Below are 23,209 nucleotides of genomic sequence, written 5' to 3' on the forward strand. Positions count from 1 at the left end.
ACCTCAAGTAATCCACCCACCTTGGCCTCCCAAAGTGCTGGGATACAGGGGTGAGCCGTTCACTATCTTCTGGCTCATCCATGACAAATGGGTGGCATTTTTCTAACCAGAAACAAAACCAGTAACGAAGAGGCAGAGGGTCCAGTGGACAGAGCCCTGGTCTGGGCTCCCATCTGGGCTCTGCCCCTGCCCCTCCCTGGGCCTTGGTGTCCCTGTTTGTGAAACAGGGCGGTGCACAGACCAGAAGGCCTCCCAGGGTCCTGCCAGCTCTGTCACCTGCTGATGCTGCAGCTCCAGGCTGGGTGCCCTCCCTTAATCAGCAGCAGCCGCCTCAGTCATAACAGCAGCCACAGCTTTCGTGGGCAGCGTGCTGACTCCAGTGGCCACACCCCAAAACTTACTCACTGAGAAAGGGAACTCACATTCAGCGGAGGCCCTTGAGGAGCCAGGGACAGGCTTGGCCGGCTACACTAGCAGCCTCACTTAAGTCGTTGCAACAACTCTCCTCATTTTGCAGACGAGGAGTCCAAGGTGAAATGGCCACTCAGGGAGTGAGAGCTTCCTCAGGGAAAAGGGTCTGGCTGGGACTGGACACGAGTGCTGGGAGGTGGGGGTGAGCAGTGGCCTGCTGACATCTGAGTAGGGGGGCCAGACTTGCTATCTGACAGTCAGGGGTGGGGAAAGACCCTGCCCTATTCAGGGGGACTGGCAGGCCTCACAGCTCATGGGAACTCTGAGCCTCAGCTTCTCCACCTGGGGTGACAGCACCTGTCCCAGGGCCAACTGCCATAAGTACAGATGGAAATATAGAGGCAAATATCCCATCAATGGCAGAACGACATGCAGGGTCTTAGGGAAATGCTTCTCTCCCAAGCACCTAGACAGAACCAGCATCTAACTCTCTCATTGTCCAGATGGGACAGCTGAGGCCCAGTCTGAGGCAAGGACTTCTCCCAAGTCACAGAAAGCTGGCAGAGAAGCAGGAAGGACAGCAGCTTGCCCTGCGTTCGGAGGCTGCAGCCCGCAGACACTCCTAGCCTCTGTAATTAATGTTTCCGTGACATCCACAGCTTAGGGGTAGATGCTGGGAGCTATCCGTTAAACTAGCAAGCTTGGAAAGTAAGTTAAAATCATGGAGGCTTCCTGCTGCTGAGTCGCAGGTGGTGACTTAAACTGTGGAACTGCAAAGGAAAAATACTTACGTTTCAGAGTCATAGGTCGTACAGCTTTGTGAACATACTAAAAACCATGGGAGTGTACACTGTGACTGAGGGAATTATACGGTCTGTGAATACCTCAATAAAGCTGTTTAAAAAGTAACTCTTTTGAAGTAGAATCATATCAGTGCTGGGAGGGATCTCAGACATTATGGGTCCATATTACTGCTCCCTCCTCCCATTCTGCAAATCTGGAAAGGCCTGGTTAGGATTTGCCGAAGGCACCCAGAAGGGCCGATGCCCTCAGGTAGCTTCTAGCCTCCCTCTGCTACTGAACTGCAAGCTTTCCAAACCCCAGGTCTTAAAGCGCCTGAACTCTGCCAGCCATGCAAATACAGTTGGTGCCAATGTCTGCTCCTAGAATCATGAACGTGCCAGCTGCTGTCATGAGGGTCCAGGAGATGAGGGTAGGGGTGTGTGTCCCCATACCACCCCACCCAGGGTCTCCTCCAGCCCTGACAATTGCCAGGGATCCACACCTCCCCTATTGGCAGGTCAGGGGACTGAGTCCCTGGGAATGAGTGTACCTCGGCTCTCGCTGCTTGGCCTGCTGAAGCGAGCTCTCCTGGTTGGTTGCTGACAGTATTGGGGCTTTGAGTGTGGCTGTTCTGGGCGGGTCGGGGGCTAATGGGACATCATCGTGCCTCATGCCCACTCCCTGAGGCCCATCAAGGACCAATCCTGACACAAGCGTCCCTCAGGCTTGGACTCACTCCGTCTCGCACTCCACCCCCAGGTCATCGTGCAGCGGTCACTGTCAGCCAGGGACCTGAACCATGCCAAGGCAGGCTCCATCCTGGCCAGCTACCTCAAGATGCTCCCCATGGGCCTGATCATCATGCCGGGCATGATTAGCCGCGCACTGTTCCCAGGTAGGACGGGCTCCGGGCACTAAGCCCAGGCTGCAGGGCACCCAGGGTTCTGAGACCTTGTCCTGCAAAGGTCACCAGGAGAGGCAAAGGATAGATGTGAACTGTTCCCCAACCTGGGGAGTGGGGAAGAGTGGTCCTCAGGGCCACAATCAAAGGGATTAACATGGATGTGGCTTGGTACAAGGTCTGGACAGGTATCACTTACTGATGCGTGACCTCAAGGCTGTAAACGAATGTCCCTGTGCCCCGCCGTTTCCTCATCTGCAAACTAGGGACTATGTCACCCACCTGGAAGGTGCCATCAAGATCCTCTAACTACAGGCATTGGAGACGTATGGGTGGTGAAACGTCATTTCCTTAGGTTGCCTTTTCAGGACTCTGGGACCAAGAGTCCCCAGCATTAACGATGGCCTTCCATACGGCCCTGTATGGTTCCCACCCCTGCCTGTTCATCAGTTTCCCCATCTGTAACAAGGGAATTGAAGTCATCAGAGTTAGGGACACCGTAGCCCAGAAGACAGCAGCTCGGGCTCTTGGGTGGCTGGCAGGGAGGGACTCATGACCCCTGGTGTGCAGGGACCCTGACTCACCTGTGCCTCCTTGTCTGGGGAGCGCTGGGCCTGCACCCTCCTCGACACATCTGCTTCTTCTCTCCCCCGACTCTGGGCCCACGGGGAGCCACCCTGGGGTCCAGCAAAGGTCCCTCGGGTTATATGGGGGGCACTCAGCTGCCGGCGCGGTGGTGGGGTTGGCCCGTTGGCCACTTGCTCTGAGTGGCGCCTCCGGAGAGGGACTGAGTGCTCTCTCACCTCATAGTACTCCTCTGACACAGAGGAGGCCACTGAGGGCCGTCGGGGGCCAGGCCCATGGCTGGAGCTGCCTGAGTGGCTGTCCTGGTCACTGAGGGTTATGTAGTCGTCATCATCTTCTTCTTCCGCCCCATCCAGCCCATTGGGGAGCCCCACCCCGAGTCTGTCGGGGTCATCCTGGGTCACAGATAGCTGCCCCTGGAGTGGGGCGTGGCCTGGGCCTGCCATCCTGGGTAGCCTATGGTCTGTCCCATTCTGGGGAGCCTCCTCTTTGGGGAGCTCCAGGGCCCAGCCAGTACCACTGCTGTCCTGGGCTAGTACATCTGCCACAAGGACTGTCCGGGGCTTGGGCACAGGGGGCAGTGGCTCAGGGTCCCCCTGGGGGAGGCCATTCTCAGCTGGGACGCCGTCCTGGGGGGCACTGGGCTCTAGGGGAGGGCAAGGTTCTGGACGGGGCCTGCTGTCCTGGCTCTGCTTCCACAGCTGGTGCTGGGCGCTGGCCTGGGAGGTGTCACGGATCTTGATGCGGTTCATCTGGCTGGGCTGGGGGTTCCAGATGTTGGGGTCGATGATATTGATGTAGCCCAGGATGTCGCTGCCAGGCTCTGGGTCTGGCTCCACCCACGTGGGCAGGTACTCAAACATGTTGGCCCTCTCCAGGTGGAGCAGTCCTGGGTGGATGGGTGGCAGCAGCTCGGGGATGTCCCCTGGATGCTCGGCCAGCGCTGGGCCCTTCAGCCCCAGGGGCTTCTTGGCCTCCTGCTTCTCAGAGGAGATCTTGGCAATCTCATCAACGCTCTTGGCCTTGACCAGCGCGTACTTGGGGTTGACGAGCTTCTTGGCCACAGAGCCCGCAGGCACCAGGGGGACCACAGAGGGCAGCACAATAGGCTCTGGCTCCGGCTCCTTCTCCATAGGGATGCCCTTGAGGCTCACACTGTGTGACATGAGGTACAGCTCCTGGAACTGCCGGTCGAACATCTCCACCACCTGGCCAGACAGCACGGAGATCACATTCCGGTCCGTCCGCGCGGCCGACCACGTGAAGCTGCAACAGAGGGAGGGGGCGCCGGTCAGGCACACGACCCTGCTTCTCCCAGCAGCCCCTGTGTACCCACAGCTGCTGAGCCTCAGACTGTGGCCACAGGGCCCTGGGATCGAGAAGTGAATGGGGGCAGAGAGCAGGTGCATACTGTGGGGTCAGACTGAGTCTGGGATGTCAAGCAAGTTGGTCGCACCAAGCCTGTTCCCACCTCTGCAAATGGCACGGCACTGTGCTTCTCTCAGGCTGGTACAGGATTCACTAAGCAGCTCAGGAAAACCCTGGACACCGTGGGGGGTGCTGCACGTGGTGGCCACTGCTGCCATGTGTCTATGCTGCCACCAACCCCCATGTAACCATGGGCAGTGCCCACCCCATGCCGCATGTGGTGGTGCCCACAGAGCTGGCCCCATCCCTGAGGACAGCTCTCAGAGTGACCCCCATACACTGTGGAGGCACAGCCTGGCCACACCCCACCTCCAGGCCGGTGACATCTCCAAGCTGGAACAACAGTGTCCTCAGACAAAGCCCTTCTCTGCCTGCCTCCAGAGACAGACAAGCAGGCAGGTGTGCTCCAGCCCTGCGCACACCTCAGCAGCCTTGGGATCAGTGAACTGGAATAACCAGGGTGTCGTAAGTTAGCATTAAGGACAGAAGCCAGTTGGGAACCAGACTGGCTCCCACAACTTCCCTGAAAGCTGGAGAGTCACCTGTAGGAGCCGCACACTGCCCGGTCTCCATCCACAAACATGAACTTCTGGGCCAGGGCACCCTTGAACTTGGTTGCCGACCGCGTGAAGAACTCGGTTCCCCCGCTGCTCCGCACTCTGAGATTCTGTGTTGGGAACCAAGAGACAGAATTACACGACTGCAGCCCTGACCACACAGGGCGAGGGGAGGACGGCAGCTGCCCAGGGCTCAAAGGGGACTTTGGGGTAGTCAGGAGGGGAAGGAAGAGGCTATAAGGACTGGAGGAAGGAGCTGGTGTGTCTGGGACTGCAGGCCCCGGGGTAAGGAGGGAGTTGCTGAGCCGTGAAGCTGCAAAGGGGGCAGGCACTGGTACAAAACGGGTGGGATTAGATGGTCTGAGCTTTGGCCCCAAAGGTGTCTGAAGAGCAGCATCAGGCAGGAAAAGGCTTGCACAGCCAGCCAGTTTGGGAAATGCTGCCATGGGTGGTGGATGCTGTGGTGGGGTCCTGAGCGGGAGGGTAATGTGCACATGTTTTAGAAGTGTCTCGTGGATGGCTAGGGGGTGATGCAGCCAGAGGAGGGCAGGAAGGGGGCCTGCCCTTCGGAATCTGGCCCTTACACTCCAATAAGTCTGTGGCCCTCCAGGGAGCGTGGCCCTACCAGGCCGCTTCCCCTGTGCTTCTCAACATCCCAGTCTCTGGAGGGCAGGACTCACAGCAAACCTTTCTCCTTCCCCATGGCCAGGACACCACCCAGCACCCAGGCCAGGTCCTGTACATGGTCAGAGATTCAATTCGGTGCCGGCTTACACGGTTTGGCCCAGGAGCAGACCAGGAAGGCCCTCAAGAGACTGTGGCAAAGGGAGATGCGACCCAAGGAGAAGAGGGTTCGTTGGGCATTAGGAGCACAGCGGGTCCCTCAACTGCCTCAGCTCCAAGGCCAGGTTGTCACCAGCCTTTTCCTGGACCCTGGCCACACAAGGGCCCTCTGTCCCAGTGTGGAGTCTCTGGAGCTGCCAAGGGCCTGTGTGTTGCAAGTTCCAGGTGCTGACTTCCCTTCCCCTGGCAGCAGGGCCTGCTGTGAGGGAGGAGCACATGGTAAAGGCTGGTGCTGGGCACGGCAGACCCCAGGAAGGGCAGGGCGAGCCTGGATGGAACCCAGGTGTCGAGGATGGCCAAGGGCATCCCGAAGTAGAATCTCAGGTGTAAAGGGGATCTGGGGCTCATCTGGCCCGTGTCCAGGGCAGTTTTTAAGAAATGCTCCCGGGTGCCCTGAGGGTCTGACTCAGGAGACCTGCGGTCAGGCGGGGAATCTCAGTTTTAACACCAACTCCAGGGATTCCTGACTGGTCTGCCTGCACGCCTCCTGTGATGGGAGTCTCACTCCCTCCCGAGGGGCTCTGTGCCGGCTTCTGGCTCTCGGCTATGATGTGTTCTTAGTCAGGCTGAGCTGTGACTTACTGGTCTGTCCCCTCACCCACTCACTGGCCCCAGCTTATTCACCCCACTCATTCACGAAGTCATCGACCCCTGCCGAGGCCCCCAGCTGCAGACAGAGATGCCTGTGATGAGGACCCCCCCAGGAGGTGAAGGGGAAGCAGGGAGGTAAACGAAAACGAGCTGAATGCCCAGGGTTGCAGAGGAGTAGCCCGAAGTGTGAAGGGCTGGCCGGGAGGCTCCCAGGAAAGGACGACATGGGTCACAGGGGGAGGTGGGGAAGCATTCCAGGGAAGGGACTCAAAGGCCAGGCATGAGAGGCCTTTATACAAGAGCACCTCAGGGGAGGAGGGGTGGGTGACGGAGCCTGCAGAGCGAGCAGGGGCGGGCTCCTGGTAAAACACCCTGCACCTTCTTAAGGGCCTGAGCTTGGCCCTGGGGCCAACAGGGAGCCATGGGAGGATTTAGAGCAAAAGCGATGGGGTTGGGTGTGCATCTCAGGAGCAGTTCTGGCATCAGGGAGTGGGTGTGTGAAGCGAATGCTATGGGAGAGGAGCGGAGCCTGAGAGAGCAGAGCCGCCCGCCATGCCATCCAGCCTCCTGCCCCGCCAGTCCTTTCCGTGTCCCAGACCCGTGGGGCTGGGGTGGCCCCAGGCCAGCAACCACAGAGGTGGGCAGGTGTGGGCCGTGGGTGAGTCCCTGTCTGATGCCCACCCGTGGGATAAACGATCGCCTTGTCATAGGGCCCAGTGCAGAAGGCAGATCTGCTCTGGGCCGCCCTCGCTGGCTCCCCCCTCCCCCGCCCCGCAGGCTGCAGGTCTGCACACAGCCAGCTCAGCAGGAAGCTGGCCACGGCCCAGGACAATTAGCACTCGTGACTTTGTACCCAACACGGAGCACGCTCGGGGTTGAGAAGTCAGACAAAGATCCTGGAGGAGGTACAAGGCCTTCCCTGTCACTGAGGCCAACCAAGCCCAGCTGCATCGCCTCCTGCGGGCTCCTGGCCCAGCCACAGGCCCCTCCTTAGCCTGGAAAATCGGCCACCAGCATCAGGACCCCTCTGGACAGTGTCTGTCCCCACCCATCCCAAACCTTGTCCTGATGAGGGCTCGGAAAGTCACCACTTCCATCTCAGAGTGACTCAGACTCCATGTGAGCCACAGACCTTGGCTGGGCCGCTGACTCGCTGTGTGACTTGAAGCAAGTCTCGGGCCCTTGCTGGGCCTTAGTCTCCCTTAGCACACAGCAGGGCGGGCCTCCAACTCTTAGGCCCGTTCTACCTGGGGCTCAGCAGCAGGTGGGGGCCTGCAGCAGGGCCCCCCACCTCCTGCCTCGTGACCTGCTCCCCCGCTTGTGCCTGGATGGGCCCCACCCCACGGGGCCTGGCCTGGATGAGGTAACGTCTCAAGACTCTGGGCTCGCGTGTGCAGAGGTGGAGGATCCCACAAAGCTGCATTGTCTCTGAGCTCCTGGGACACCCCCGGCAGAGGACAGCAAATGGGTGGAGGGACGCCAGGGCTGACCCAAGAGGGGTGCCCTGGGCAAGTCTTTGGACCCTCTGGGACCTCAGTTTCCTCATACGTAAGAGAGGACGTCAAGGGCGAGTCAGGGCAGGAGAGGATGGCCAGGCGGTGCTTCATCTGCTCTCAGAGGGTGGCAAGGTGGGGACTCCAGGGCTGGGGCAAACTACAGCACCCTGCCCCCAATCCCCGAAGGCCTCTAGGCCACATGTGCTTAAAAGGACTCGTGATCCAACTGTACCAAACCCGCTGGTGGGACGCAGAGGGGGCTGAGCCCAGGTGTCCCTGGAGCAGAGTGGGTCTAGGGTCTAGGCATTCCTGAGCTCCAGTCAAACAGGCTCCAGTCCTAGCACCAAACGGACGCCAACCAAGGCCTCTCTTTCCACGCCTCAGTTTTCTCATCTATGAAAGGGCTTACTCATCCGTGTGCTGCAAGGCTGCTGTGAGGACTGAATAGAGCCACAGTATAGGCGGGACCCACCCAGGGAAAGTGTCCGGCTCCCATTGGGTGCCCCATGAACTGGAAGTGGCACAGTGGGCTGTGGGGGACCAACACAGAGGACCACAAAATATTCAGGAAGGCACGGACTCCCCAGGGAGGCCAAGACTGTCAGCCATATGGGGTGGGTGGTTGGTGGGCTCAGGGAAGGGAAGTGACCTGCCCACTGTCTCCCAGTAGCCCTGGGCTGGCCTGGGACTGAGGACAGGGTTTCTTCATCACCCACCTCCTCAGGGCCCTGTCGGCATCTCCTGGCCCAGCAGAGGAGTGGGGAGGCCCAGAGATGCATCCTGACCAGGTCTGAGCTGGGAACATTGAGGCCAGGCCAGGCCTAGTGTGAGGAATGCAAGAACAGAGCCCAATATGGCGGCGGGAGCCTGGCTGCCTGAGGTGCTGGCCCCCAGCAGCCTCCGCTCTCCTCTACAGAGCCTGTCTCAATCTCTGTGGAGGGTGGGGAAGGGCGGTCAACACTCACCCTGGCCTTCTCCAGGCTGTTGTGAAGTTGGGGTGGTGGGCCCTTTGTGAACTACATTTGGCCCGACGTATGTGACGGCATGAAGAGGCAGGGCCAGCCTGGCTCCAAGGCCCTGGTCTGAGGAGCTCCTCTCTCCCCTAGGCCAGGGCTGCTCAGCCTCTGCACAACTGATACATGTCCCCTTTTGTGTGGGATCTGTCCCCAGCAGTGTGGGATGTTTAACAACATCCTTGGCCACTCGATGCTGGTAGTACCCCTTAGGTGTGACAGTTAAAAATGCCAAATGTCCCTCAGCAGAGTGAATCCCCCCGTTCGAGAACCCCTGCCTTATACCCTGAATCCATCACAGACCCAGGCCCAAGTAGAGACAGCAAGACCCAGGCATCCCCGGGGACCGGGGGAGCCTGGGCAGCGTAAGGGCTGCGTCGGGCGCGTCCAGCGTGCGGCCTGAGCGGCAGTGATCCTCACGTCCTCGCCGCGTGCCTTCCCATGGCCATCCAGCCGATGTTTCTTTGTTCACCAGAAATGGGAAACAGTCTGGCCTTTGCCCAGGGGCTGCTAGTTTTTCCAGTTTGGCTGTACGAAGCCAACTAGCTTTTCAGATGGCCCAGGCATCTCATGGCTCTTGTCTGTCCTAAGCTGGGAGCCTCAGGCCCAGCCTGTCTCCTGTTAGCCTGGGAGCATCCCCCCACACCCAGTATCACCCCCAAAAGCAGCCAAGTCATGCGGCCTGGTCCTGTGACCCTAGGGGGTGGCAGTGAAAGGTCTGGCCCTCTTCCCAAGGCCTGCTCCCCATTTGTCATTTGGGGTGATCATTTCTGTACTCCCACCTGGAAGGCCATCAGGGGCCGGCCAGGGCAACTGGCTGAGGTGCTCAGGAATGGCTGGGAGCCCCACACTTGGGGAGACGCTGGTGCATGCTGCTCCCACCTCACCTGGGGACCAGGAGTGGGCTCGGCCCAAGCAACAGGGCAGAGTTTCGAGAGTGTGTTGGTGTGGGCTCCAAGCTCAGGAGGAAGGAGCCGAGTCAGGGTGAACCACGGCCAGACCCTGGCACAGAGGGAAAGAAAGCCGCTTGGCACTCAGACCAGAGCTGCGTCTCATGGCGGAGCTGTGCCTGTCCCCAGCCAAAGACAGGATGGGAAGGCAGCTCATGACTGAAGGCCCACCACACAAATGGCCTCCTTCACTCTTCACAGCAGCCCTGACAAATAAATGACTATATCCCCATTTTGCAGACAAGACAATGGAGGCCTAGAAAGATTCAGTGACTCTGCCCAAGGTTACCATGCAAGTGGCACAGCTGGGGCTCAGGACTGGCTCCTGCTATCACCCCCAAACTGGCACCTGACACCCCAAGGTCATAAGGATGACCCTACCAGAAAACCTGTACCCTGGGCCCGAAGGAGCTGGGGCAGATTGGTGCAGAGCTGGGCAGGGGTGGCGGCAGCTGAGGGCAGGCCCAGGGATTATCGGCAAAGGAAGTGCTCCTGGGACAGGTCTGGGCCCAGCTAGCCCAAGGCGAGGGAGGTAGGTGGGGAAGGCAGGCCCTCTGACAGGGTGACACTAGACTGGGCTGGGCTCTCAGGGCCTCTGGCCACCCGCCCAGGGCTGTGGAAGGGCAAGCTCAGAGGCGAGAATGAGGAAGCCAGGGCACACTTTCCCATGGAGGCGTCTAGCTCCTGGATACGTCACCTTACAGACCCTGCCACCTTCCCTGGGGAAGCGAGACGGCCGAGCAGGGCAGGCTGGGCCAGGGACCTGCAGTGCCAGCTGCCCTCCCCTGACTGGCTGGTCACAGAAGGGCTGGGGGTGGGACAGGGCAGGCCTCATACCCAAGCCCCTGCCCCAGTCCAGGGCCTGGGGTTTAGAATGTATGGTTCTTGCCAGCAGCTGTATAACTTTCCTCAGCACACAGGGCACTTTACAACCACCATCTCCTTTCATTTCACCCTCACACAACCCCGTGAGGTATCACTATGGCCGTGGGGCACTCGAGGCCCAAGAGGTAGAACCACACGCCCAGGTCCCACGGCAGCTCAATGGCCAGTGAGCCGTGCGGGCAGCACCAGGGCAGGCTGCGCTGGCAGTTGGCTTTAATGTTATAACGGAAGCCAGTGATGACCTCCCCTGCCCATAGTGGGACGGCCATTCCTAGGTTTATTGATAGTTGAGCAGTTGGTGTGAATGAGTGGGGTGGGAGTCCTAGAAGATTGGTTGAGCCAATAAAAAGGATGAGAGAAATTAATATGAGGGATCAAGTTCATCCTTTGATGCTCTGCATTATTATTTGCAGTTATTGTTTATTATTTGCTGCTTGAGTACCAGGGATCTGCATCCTCCTTATCAGAGCTGATTTCTCACTACTGGCTTTTAGGCGCCACCCCTAAATTGTTGGGAATGGCTTTGGGCAAGGCATGGCCTCCCTCGGACCTCAGTTTCCCCATCTGTATTGTGGGAGCCTCATCTGAATGACCTCAAGGCCCCTTCAGTCCCAGGCACTCCAGGCCCCCCACCTGCCCCATCGCCTCCGACTTCCTGGAAACTCAGAACTCTGCAAGCAGAGGAGCAGCCAGGGCTTCTCCGCTGAGAAGGGGCCTGGGGGCACTGGGTGGAAGGCGAGGTCTCTGGAGCAGCTGGTCCCAGGTTAGGGTCTCTGCTCCAAACCGATAGGCTTGCTCCCTGCCTGCGTCTGCACACTGGGGGAAGAGCAAAGCACTCGCTGGGCCTGGGGCAAGGGCTCGGTGCTGGTGGGGCCCCACTGGGGTCTCTTCCTGGGCATCGGGCAGGGCCAGGCCTTCTGCAGTCAGGTTTCCAAAGTGGCCTTTCCACATTGTGGCTCTCTCTGGCATGAGCTGTCTGCCACCGGAATCGATTCCCTGCGCTAATTACGCAGCAGGGAGTGAGGTGGGCGTGGGGCTTGGGGCCAACCCACCAGGGACACCACATTAAAAATGTCCCAAGAGCTAGAGACTCACCACGGAGTGCTCACAACCACTTGAAAGGACTCAGCCAGAGGCGTTGGGGTTGGAGGGGGGGGGTGGGCGCGCTTGACAAATGCTGACAAATTACAGTCGTGGAGCCCGGCCCCTTGTTAACCAGACTGGTGGTGCCCCTTCTCCTAGGACCACAAGCCTGAAACCTGCAGAATTCTGACCTGTCAGACACTGGTGCTGAGCCCAAGGGTCTGGTGCTGGCCCCTACCCCACTATCTTTAACTTACTAGCAGTGACACGGGGTATGTGGCTCTATTCCCTCATCTGCAAAATGGGAACAACTCCCTATCCCACTAGGATGTTGTGAGGATTAAATTAACCAATGCAAAGTGCCTGTGACAGGGCCTGGCGCACGGTCAGTGCAAAAGAAGTATTCACCGTCATCACGCAAGCTGATCTGCTCTCAGGGAAGCGCTCTGCACACAGCAGGTGCCAAGCGATGGCTGGCAGAAGGAGCGCTCCAGACACCAAATGCCAGGGTGTCTGGGCAGAAGAGCGTTGGACCAATAAGATCCTGTAGCCCAGAGAAGGGAGGTGACATGCCCAAGGACACAGAGCAAAGCAGTGCTGAGAACCACAGCCCACCCTGACCCCATCGGCAGCCTTCTCTGATCCACTTCTGTTCCGTGGTTTCCCCCACCCCAAAGGTTCTTTCTCCTCTGCTCTTGTGCCTCAAATTCACTTCAACTGAGCAGCCATCGAGGAAGCTTTCCCTGACTCCCGCCTCAGGGAGCTTCCTCCGTCTGAGTCAGATCCTAAAACAAGTAAATGGACATTCTAAGGAGACAGATTTTGGCTCAACCCAAGAAAGGACTTGGGAGTTGAAGCTCTTTCTGGGAGTTGAAGCTCTCCAGAAAGGCCACGAGCTACCTGAGGAAGGAGTGAGCACACTATCACCAGAGGTATGCAAGCAAACAGATAACCGATGTGGCATGGGCTGCTCTGAAATAACATGATGCAGCACTTGGCATGAGCTCCAGCACCTGGTCAGCAAGCACCTCATCAACGCATATCTTATCTCTGCCACGTTGGAGGTAGTGAGTATCCTGTCCCTCAGGGAATTCAAGCAGAGGCTAGGTGACTGCTTGGCAGGAGGCTCTAGAATTACTGGACTCTCAGTGCTTGGCACAGGACTCCGTCCTGGGCAGGCAGGTACTTCAAGTGTTTGTTGACAGACTGAATGACCCCTGCCCTCCAGTCACCCAGGCAAGTGAGGAGCGTGCTCACCTTGAGGTGTCCCAGGTGCATTCGGGCCCGCTCACACATGTGCAGGAAGTACTTGACGTTACTCTCATCCACAATGATGTACACGGCCACTTTCCTCTTGAAGCCGGCGTCCAGCAGGTCCTTGAAGATATCCACGTCGGTGAACATGTCCATGACCACAGCTATCACCTGGGAGCAAGAAGAGAGACTGGGGCCTGTCAGATGGTGCAGCAGTGGGGATAGGGTGCCCTGGCAGAATGCACAGCCCTCCTGTGCCACCAGCCTCTCATGGGTGCCCACTCTGACCCCACTCCTGGAGCCTCAGGCCCAGGACCAGGGGCCTCTCTTGCCCTGAAGTTCTAGTTGCAGTCCCAGTTCTGGGCTCAGCCCAGGGGCCCTGTGTCGGTGCATTCCCAGGCCAGGGCCGGCTATACTCTGCCCTCCTTGTAATACCTGGGGATGCTGAGATGAACCTGATGTGTCAATGACCGGAAGGGCAGCAGCTGGCGTGGCGGCTCCCTGGGGCCTCCCATGCATTCCTGGGCTGGTGTGGACTTTGGCCAGTGCCTAAACCCAGGTGCTCTTCCTGTCAGCTGACAATATCTGTCCCCACAGCAGGTGACCTGCTGGACCTGGCTCAGGGTGGGGCCTCAGTGGTCAGGGTATACCTACCTACCCCCAGCCCAGCCAAGCACCACCAACAGGGCAGGGATCCTGGGTGGGTGAAGGTGTGAGGTGGAGCATGCAGAAGGACAGGATGGGGTGATATGGGCCCGGCCCCAGTGAGGCTCAGTGACTGTCAGGCCTCTCTCACACCTAGTCCCCTCCCTGTCCCTGGGCAGCAAGAAGAGGGAGTCAGGCCAGGGCCTGTGCCTGGCCACAGCCGTCCACACTGCTGATGCAGACATATGTCCCGCTTTTGGGCGGCCCCACCCCTCCCACCCTCCGAGGCTGGCACCACCATCCCTGTCCTAGGTCTGAGGACCCCCTGGAGAAGAGGCGAGGGACCTGCCCTGGGTCACACAGCACGCTGGGGACAGAGTCAGGCTACAGACTACCCAGGTTTGCCAGGGAACAGAAGTCAGCCTTACTGGGATGTGGAGATTCAGGGTGATGGAGGCGGTCTGGAGCCTGCTGGGGATGTGTGTGCACGCCCCACAGTGAGCTCACCAGGCTGGCCCCTGCAGGCCCATCTGGGCTCCTCCTGGGCCTCAGGCCCCTGCTGACACCCATCGTTCATCTGGCACCAAAGCCCAAACTCCAGCAGAAGGGAGGGCTCCATACCTGCCCTGCCTCAGACTCACTGTGTGACCCTGAGCAAGACACCTGGCTTCTCTGGACCCAGTTTTCTCATCACTACATCAGGCTCCATCTCTCAGGAGAACTGAGCACACCTGAATACCGCAGCACCTGCAAAGAGCCCGACTGGGGGCGGTGCGGGGGGGGCTTGGTGACGCCTGTTTGCTGCCTTTCTCCCACAGTCACCCCGCACGTTACCGTTTACAGGGGATCTTGTCAGTCTGACTCCTGCAACCTCTCACAGGCACCATGGTGGTGACAGCCCAGCATGCAGCCGGGTAAACTGAGGCTCAATGAGGTCGTAAGACTTGTTGGATGTCACAAAGCAAGTTGGGCCAGGGCCTAGACCCACCTCCGAGTCAGGTCAGGGTTGATCTCCAGCCCTTTGCCTTGGATGTTTAGTCTCGGAGGGCCTGCGAGACAGTGGTCCCCCCCAGACAGTGGGGGCTCAGAAGCGGAGGTGTGCGACCAGCTGAGACTCACAGAACTCCCAGGCCTAGGGTTCTCTCTGTCCTCTGCGGAGATGACTGCTCCCTATCTCTCTGTTTCTGAAGGGCTGTTTTGAGGCAGAGGGAGTACCTGGTTGATGCAGGGTCTACGACTGGCAGGGGAGGCAGAATTGGCACCAGATGGGAAGAACTTGCTGCCCCCAGGGCTGCCCCAGGTTAGACAGGGATCTTGAGAGGGAGCTCACTCCCTGACCCAGGAGATGTTCAAGGAAGGCCAGAGACTGCTTGGAGAGGGGGCGGATGAGAGGGCAGAGGAGACACAATGCGGGCTGGTCACCATGACCCTGGATTGAGCCACCAGTCAAGGGTGATGAGACACTAGGCAGGGGTGTGTGATGGTAGCAGGGTCCTCCCTGCCTGGGATCTCCCAGACCCAAAGCCACTGCAGCCCCGGAATCTCCTTGGTTAAGCCACTTCTGAGCAGGCAAACAGCCTCACGTGCCACCCTGGAAAAGAGCCTAATGAGGGCGCAGCTGGCATGCTTCTCCCGGGAGAGCTCCAGGGCCTGCCTACCATGGCAGATGGGGACTTGCCCTGGGCTTGGGTTGGGGGACGTGCCCCAGCAGGACCTGCGCCATGTGCGCCATTCCCCACGTTGCCCTCAGCCAGCAGGGTGCTTGATCCAGGGACCATCTGCTGTCAGGTTGGATATGTTGAGGCCTGCACCCCAAAAGGGATCCCCCTACAGCGCTGGCTCCCCCCAGGCATTGGGCTCAGTGCCTGGCGTGGTCAGAGATGGGTTTGTAACAGGTGCGAGCTTATGCTGGGGATGGGGAGGGGGTGCCTGGTGCTCCACAGGCAACCCCCAATAGCCTGGCCTGTCCATGGAGTCACAAAGGTTTCTTGGGGGCTCTTGAGTCCTGTCATGCCCTTTCCCATTTTATACACAGGAAAGCTGGGATCACAGTCCATGACTGAGGCTAGAACCCAGGGCCCTGCCCCACCCAGAGCACCTTCTGCGCAAGCGACTGGGCGCCAGTCCTGGGCCCTTGGGCTGCTTGATGGTTTATAAGGAGCCTTTACAACTGTTACCTTGTTCAGTCCTCACAAGCACACCGGGAGGCAGTGGTTCTTTTTCCCAACTTGCAGATAAAGAAACTGAGGCACAGAGGCATTCGCTACCTTGCCTAACTCTGTTGGGAGGCCCAGCTCACTCGTGACACTGTGAGCTCAGCAAGAGCAGAGCCCTTGTCTGGGCCCAGGATGGGGCCTGGTTTAAGGAAGGTCTTGGAGAGCTGTTATCAACTGAGAACAAGACCAATTGGCTTGGTCTGGGAACGACTGCAGGAATCAGGGCACCTGGGACCACAGCCCCTCCTGGGCCCTTGGTTTCCCCATCTGTCAAGTGGGGATATGGGCCTGGCTTGCCCCTGTGGTTCCATCCAGTTCACACATTGGCAGAGCTGGCCCAAGTCAAGAAAAGTACCAGATGCTTCCTGCGGCCCCAAGCCCGCACGTCCTCTTAGAGGTCCTGGGCAGGGCAAGGGCTGTGGAAATGAGAGGGGTGGCTGACTCCAAAGACCAGCTCTGCCTGCTGTATGTCAGGGGCCATACTGGGCAGGAGGCGGGTGGCCTGCATCCCAGCACTGAGCTTGTTCCGCTCCTGAGGCAGGAACCAGCCACGTCCATGTGAGCAGCTGGCATAGGGGCAGGCATGGCGGGCGGGCACGTGCGTGTCCTGCACCCCAGGCCCCATTGTCAGAGCCGATGGGCAGCTCCCAGCCCAGCAGTCTATAATCTTGCAGGCCGCGCAGGCCACACAGCCCAGCTCCCAGGTGAAGGAGGGAGCCCAGTGGTCCCTGTGCATCTTACTGATGGACAGGCCTCTGCTGGGCAGCCTTGAGGCCTCAAAGATGCAGCTGCAGAACCCAGGAGGCGCAATGCCCAAGACAACCATCTGGCTCCTGCCAGGGTGTGGGAGGATGACCCAAGATGGCAGGGTGTGGGAGGACGGCCACACCTGGGGGGCAGAGGCAGGCAGGCTGCACGTGCTGGGACACCAGCAGGGATGTGGGATGGGCACTGGGCTCCAGTGAGCCAAAAGCGAGCCTGCGCCTGCCCCAGCCCAGGCCTCTCCCTGGGAGCTCCTGGTGCCCAATCGCCTCCTGCATGTCTGTCCAGGGGTGTCCATATGCATAAGCCCTCCAGCGCCCCGCCCTATGAGCACCTCCTCCCATGCTGTACCCTCCCTGTCCAGTGGATCCGCCAGCCCACTCCACCCTGTCTTCTGCCTATGTCTCGAATCCCCCGTGTCCCTCTGTGTCCTTGGGACAGGTGAACATCTGCCTCCATGTGAGAGATGCAGAAACTGCGGCTGGGAGAGGGGAGGGCACTGGTCCAAGGTGGTGCTGCATAGGGATCCCCAGTGCCCTGCCAGGAGCACCTCCATCACCCAGGCAGTGACTGGAGCGGCTTGAGCTGGGGTGGAGGGGTGACAGCATCTCACACAAAGGAGTACCCCACCTGTGGCCACTGACCCCCAGCAGACACGGCCTGAAGCCCCATAACGCTGGCTGCGGGCACTGCGGGTGGGACAGGGCTTTAGGTCACAGAGGCAGGGAGCACAGGCATGCGCCTCCTCAATCTCCCTCAGCCCCAGCCGGAGCCCCCTGAGCACGGGTGGAGCGGGCGGAGTGGGCCCAGCCCCAGCGCCTGAGCTCTAGGCTGGGCTTTGGGCGAGCCACACCTGCATTCTGGGTCTCAGTTTCTTCATCTGTCCAAAGGAGAAGGTGGACAAGATGTCCAAGGCCCTTCGTCTCTGATGTTCCTGCCGAGGGACCCCAACTCCTGTTCCCTGCCCGGTGCCCGGCAGAGCCTGTCTGGGCAGCTAGCACATCTCATTGCGCCCACGGGTCTGGGAGAGGAAGTGCTGGTGGCCGCCCTCTCCCTGCCTCCCCACAGGGCTCCTGCCTCACAGGTGCCAACAATAGCCTGTGGCTCCTGACACCCACAACAGCTGTTTCCTAGCCTTCCTGTGACCACAGAACCACTCTTGAAGCAGAAGTGCCCTCGCAGGGCGAGTGGGTAGAACAGGTCTCCACAGAGGTGCCTGGGGAGGAGGGGAGGGGCAAGACGGGCTGGCCTGGTTCCGAACATGGTGGGAAATCACGGGTGCACAGGCCTGGCTTCTGCAGCAGCACCTCTTCAGGGGGCCCTGACCAACGTGTCCTGACCCCTCTCCCGGACGCGTCCTGACCCCTCTCCCCGACGTGTCCTGCCTCAAGCCACCGTGTCTCCTACATGCTGTTCTCCTTGCCACCTGCCCATTTTGCATCTGCCCAGACAACTCCTACCTGTCCTTCAAATCCCAGCTCCAGTGCAGCCCCAGCCTCCCGTGTCGTCACTCTGACCCGTCTGGGTTGAGCGTGTATCACTCGCGAATTTCTTCTCAGGCACAGCAATGGAGTCTCCCCAAGGACTGAGTCCCAAGAGTGGGTAAGAGGGGACAGTTTCCAACCTGCACATGACAAGCCTTACAAAGAGAGAGCAGAGAGGTGGCCATATTCTCCCTCCTCACTATGCTGCAGGCAGGTGGAGGACAGATACCCCCAAGCCTGCCCCAGAGCCTGGAGCCCTGAAGCAGCCATAGACACTGTGCACACTGCAGACAAGTCCCTAGGCCTATCTGAGAAGTGCAGGGGGTGGAGACAGTCTCTCATCTTGGGGCTCGATATTCTCCAGCTCTGATGGCAGATGCCCAGGCAGTGGCAGTGCGGGCTCCGCACCCGCTGGCTCCAATCTCAGCTCCTCCTGGGAAGCTGCATGGCCGTGGGCAAGTACCTTTGTTTCCTCACGGGGACAGTAACAATCCCCACCCACAAGGTTGTTGGAAATTACAGTGAATTCATGCAGGTGAAGGCCCAGCATGGGATGCACAAACAGCAGCTGCACGGACCCTCCTCGTCCTCCCACTAACCCAAGTCCCATCCCACCAGACCCACGGCTCCCTCTGGGGTGAACAGGCCAGGAGCGTCTCACTTCCCTCCGGGTCAGCTGAAAGGCTGTAAGTGACGTGTCAGGGCTGCTCACAGGAATGCAGCAGACTGTCCTAAAGGTTGAGGTGGTGGCCATGATGACCTTGGATTCAACTTCCACTTACGGCCATAATGGAATGACAGAGATGGAATTTACCCTCCTGCCTTAGCAATAAAAAACCCGGATAAAATCTATGATGCCACGGACAACAGGCTTCAATCAGCACAGCGATCCCTGAGAGAAGAGGAACAAACCAGCTGAACCCCAGGATTGCCCCACTACTTCCAGGCTGCAGCACAGGGAGGGGCGCCCCTGTGGCGTCTCGTGGTCTCCCTGAGTTGAGGAGACAGGGTTCACTCTGAGTGTGGCAGCTAGGATTTGCAGGACGGAGTGCCACAGGGGAGAGAGTTGCACAGAGTGAACTCCAGAGACCTGCAGAGGGTCGCCCTGGAGTCTTCGGCTGATGGCCGAGCAGCACCCGAACGTGAGGAAACTACTGAGGCTGAGAAGGGAACCACCGGAAAGGGGAGGCTGAGCAGAGAACCACCAGAAGGGGGCGGCTGGAACAATCGCTGGTGCTCACGCAGGACCAGGAATAGTGTATGTGCCCCCAGCCAGAATAGAAACCCCTCCTAACACACAGGGCCTGCAGGGGGGTCCTCAGAAGGATACTGCCTCAGCAGTGGACAAATAAGTCCTAGACCAGGCATAAGCAAACTTCCTAAAGAACCAGAGTGTAGATATGTGAGGCTTTGAGGGCCATATGTTCTCTGTCACAACTACTCAAATCCGCTGGTGTAACACAAAAGCAGCCAAACAAAGTACATAAATAAATGTCTGTGTTCTACTGTTTATAAAAGCCGGCAACAGGCCCAGGGTCCATAATTTGCAACTCCTACCCTGGAGTGAAGTCGGCTCTGGACCTGCCTAATAAAGCTTGACAGGAAGCCACAAAAGCATTAAATTGTTTCCAAGTAACGTAACTGCATCTCAGGACAAGGATCCAAAATATTTAAAGGAGAAAACAAAACAAACAAAAACTACAAGCAGCCCACAACATAAAATCCAACATGCCTGGTATCCAATTAAAAATTACCAGACATACAAAGAAACATGATGCACATGAGAAAAAAAAAAAAACAACAACAATCAAAATCAACCAAAAAATGACACAGATGTTAGAATTGGCAAACAAAGACATGAAAACAGTTAAAACTGTGTTCCATGTGTTCAAAAAGTTAGGTAGAGATGTGGAAGATTTTTTTTTTAGCCAACAAATCGAAATTCAAGAGGTGAAAATGCAACATTTAAGATTAAAAATATAATAGGTGGAATTAACTGATTCGACACTATAGAAGAGAAAATTAGTGAACTTGCAGACATGTAAGTAGAAACTATCCAAGATGACACACAGAAAGACTGAAAGAACATAATCACAGCATCAGCAAACTGTGGGTCAACTTCAAGCCATCCAATATATGTGTAATTGCAGTCTCAGAAGGTACAAGGGTTGGGAGTGAGGGAGAGACCAAAAATAAATAAATAAATAAATAGGAAAAAAATGGCCAAAACACTTCTACCATTTGATTAAAGACTAAATCCAAGGCCGGGCGCAGTGGCTCATGCCTGTAATCCCAGCATTTTGGGAGGCAGAGGCAGGTGGATCACATGACGTCAGGAGTTTGAGACCAGCCTGGCCAACATGGCAAAACCCTGTCTTTACTAAAAATACAAAAATTAGCAGGGCATGGTGGCATGTGACTGTAATCCCAGCTACTTGGGAGGCTGAGGCAGGAGAATTGCTTGAACCAAGGAGGTGGAGGTTGCAGTGAGCCGAGATTGTGCCACTGCACTCCAGCCTGGGCAACAGAGTAAGACTCTATCTCAATTAAAAAAAAAAAAAAAAGACTAAATCCACGGGTCTCGGAAGCTCAATGACTGCCAAGCAGAAGAGACATGAAAAAACTATACCAATGCACATCATAATCAAATCACTTAAAGTCAATAACAAAGACAGCCTTAAAAACAACCAGAGAAGAAGACAACTGCATGTCAAGGAACAAAGTAAGTGGCCTTCTCATCAGAATCACTGCAAGCCACAAGACAACAGGCAATATCTTTAAAGCACTAAATGGAAAAAGAAAAAAAAAAAATCAACTTAGAATTTTATACCCAGCAAAAATACATTTCAAAACAAAAGGCAAACTAAAGACTTTTTCAGATACAAAAAAGCTGAGAGAATTCATTACTAGCAGACCTGCACTCCCTCCTCCAGCCGCAACCCCGTCCTCCAGCAGCACGGTTTGGACAGACCTAGCTGCAGCACCTCAGTTTTTCTATGCTCATGACATGATCCTACTCCCTCTCCCCTCCTCCTCCCCTGCAGGCGGCTGGCAGGATTAGTGAGATGCCATCTGAAGAGGCCCAAGGAGGTTCTCTGGGTTAGGAAGGCCTCCTAGGATCCCTGGGTGGTGCTCCCTGCCACCTCCTGGCAATCTCCAAACCAGTTTGCCCATACAGTGGCTCTGAAAGCCTGTTACCGAGAGGACTAGTTTAGCTAACAGTCTCATCTTGCCTCCCAGGGTAAAGGGAGTCTGTGTACTTGGTAACAAATGCTGACCCCAGCCAGAGCAAGGATAATTAGGTCAACCAGCTGGCACGCATACAGGTGTCCCTTTTCTGGAGACAGGGAGGGGTGGTGATGGCCACTCCCGTTTTCCAGAGGGGGTGTCACTGTCCCAGTGCCACCCTGTCAACTAGTGGCAGAGGCCTCCTGTTCCTAGGCTTTTCTCCTAACGGGGGACCCTGTGTCCATTCCAAGCTCTGAACCCACCCACAGCCTCCCAGAGCCCACCTCAGCTCCTGAAACAAATACCTGACCCTCAGCACTGTCTGGAAGGTCAATGCTTGGGCCTCCCTGGCTCTGCCATGCCTCCCCTGGGTGGTCTGTGGCGGGTCACTTCCCACTCTAAGCCTCAGTTTCTCTTCTTGGTAACACGGGGAGTGAAACTGGATGAACTCTGAGGTCCCGTTCCCCTCTGACGTTCATCAGCTCTGTGAACACCTTCCCCACCGACTGTTAAGACTGAAGCCTCATTAAGGCCAATTAAAGGAAGATCAGGCCTTCTGAGCACCAAATGGCTGCAGTGGGTCGGGGTCAAGAAGCCCAAGCTAGTCATGCCCAGAGCGCTCTGACCAGGAGGCTCTGCCTAGCCCAGTGGCATGGAGGCACTACCCTGAGTCTCCTACCTCCCCCAGACGGACATCAGCTTCCTTGCCACGGCTCAGGAATACTGCAGAGACAAGGGGCTGGCAGAGCTTGGAGAAAGGCCATGAGGTGACCAAGGCTATTCCCTGTGGATGAGGCAAAAAGGCAAGATCCTTTCCCGCTGGCTGCAAGGAGCCTCAGAATCCTCAGAGCTTCCAGGCTTGCAGGCACAGGATCCAGCCAACCAGACCATCCCATGTGGGCAGCAAATGGCACCAGCTGAGAATTTTCAAACAGGAAAATCTCAGAACCACCGATTCAAAAGCCTTTAAAACCTCAGCTTCTCAGGGTCCAAGAGCAACAGACACTGGGGACATCAAGCATCCTAATGCCCCAGAAAGCCTGGCTTGGAAAGGACTTGCCCAAGGTCACAAAGCACGCCAGAGCAGGGTTGAGGCTTCCAGGCCACCTGGTGCCCACATGCTCTCTGCTGCATTCCACTGAGCCCCTGCTTGAACTTCTGCCAGGACAGCGAGCTCACCACTTCCACCCCCAGACTACTCCCAGAGAGAAGCTCTCAGGACAGGAGTGAGGAGTGAAGGTGGAGGAGGTGAGGGGAGAGATCTGGCATCTACCAATGCCAGCTCCATGCCAGACACAGAGTGTTTTACACACCCCACTTTTTCCCATTTAAATCTCACGATGACTTTATGAGGCAGGTGTTAGCTGTTAGCACCACTATGACACGGAGGAGGAAGGAACAGAAGGTCAGAGAGGCCAAGCAACTATCTCCGAGCAACCACTAAAGATAACACCAGAGCTGGGGCTCATGCCTGGGTCCCAGTAATATGGACGCCTGTCTTCCCACGACCCCACGTGGCATTTAACCTGGCAAGGTACTCGAGGCCAGGGGTCATTCAGACCCTTAAAGGGGACTAGGACAGCCCACCCAGGCTAGGGCCTGCCAGGCTGGGGCCAACGTGGGCCATGGCACAGGGCGAGACCCCATCTTTCTCCCCAGCTGCTCGCGAGGCAGAGGGTAGCTCAGTGCTTTTGGATGCTCCTGTCTATCACTACTTCAAGACAAGGCCTGATCCCCATTTTACAAGTGAAGAAACTGAGGTCCAGAGTCCTGCAGCATGCGAGTGGCTAAGTGGGACCAGTACCCTCTGCTGGCCCAGGGGCCAGGACCCTCAGCTTTAGGGAGACCCTCTCCAACCAGCGAGACCCAATCCAGGTTCAGCCACACCTAAGACCTTTGGTGTAACCTTATGAAGGCCCCAGCCGACTCTGAGCCTCAGTTTCCCCAGCTGTGATATGAACATGACGGTAGGCCCTGGCTCTTGGGGTCGTGGGAAGGAGGCCAACCCGGTGGCTGAGCAGCTGCCTCTCCCACTGGATTGCCCAGACGGGCAGGCACTCTCTCCTTAGAGCTCCTTCCTCGAAGGGCTGCTCC

The 23,209-nt window shown here is 57.7% G+C and overlaps 2 protein-coding genes across 2 annotated transcripts in view; one reads left to right on the forward strand and one right to left on the reverse strand.

Annotated features, from left to right (window-relative positions):
* LOC105493349 (solute carrier family 5 member 10) overlaps positions 1 to 23,209 on the forward strand; it is a 69,040-nt gene that overhangs the window by 21,395 nt on the left and 24,436 nt on the right. Inside the window, exon 9 of the mRNA XM_011760930.3 lies at positions 1,954 to 2,089. Within this exon, the coding sequence (XP_011759232.2) occupies positions 1,954 to 2,089 (136 nt within the window). The remainder of the gene's footprint in view (positions 1 to 1,953; positions 2,090 to 23,209) is intronic.
* Positions 1 to 23,209, reverse strand: part of LOC105493348 (family with sequence similarity 83 member G) — a 31,211-nt gene that overhangs the window by 2,524 nt on the left and 5,478 nt on the right. Inside the window, exons 2-4 of the mRNA XM_011760929.3 lie at positions 12,784 to 12,951; positions 4,651 to 4,775; positions 2,680 to 3,946 (exon numbers count right to left, since the gene is read on the reverse strand). Coding sequence (XP_011759231.2) covers positions 2,680 to 3,946; positions 4,651 to 4,775; positions 12,784 to 12,951 — 1,560 coding nt within the window. The remainder of the gene's footprint in view (positions 1 to 2,679; positions 3,947 to 4,650; positions 4,776 to 12,783; positions 12,952 to 23,209) is intronic.

The sequence above is a fragment of the Macaca nemestrina genome, chromosome 17, assembly GCF_043159975.1.
Source record: "Macaca nemestrina isolate mMacNem1 chromosome 17, mMacNem.hap1, whole genome shotgun sequence".
NCBI classification, from domain to species: Eukaryota; Metazoa; Chordata; class Mammalia; order Primates; family Cercopithecidae; genus Macaca; species Macaca nemestrina.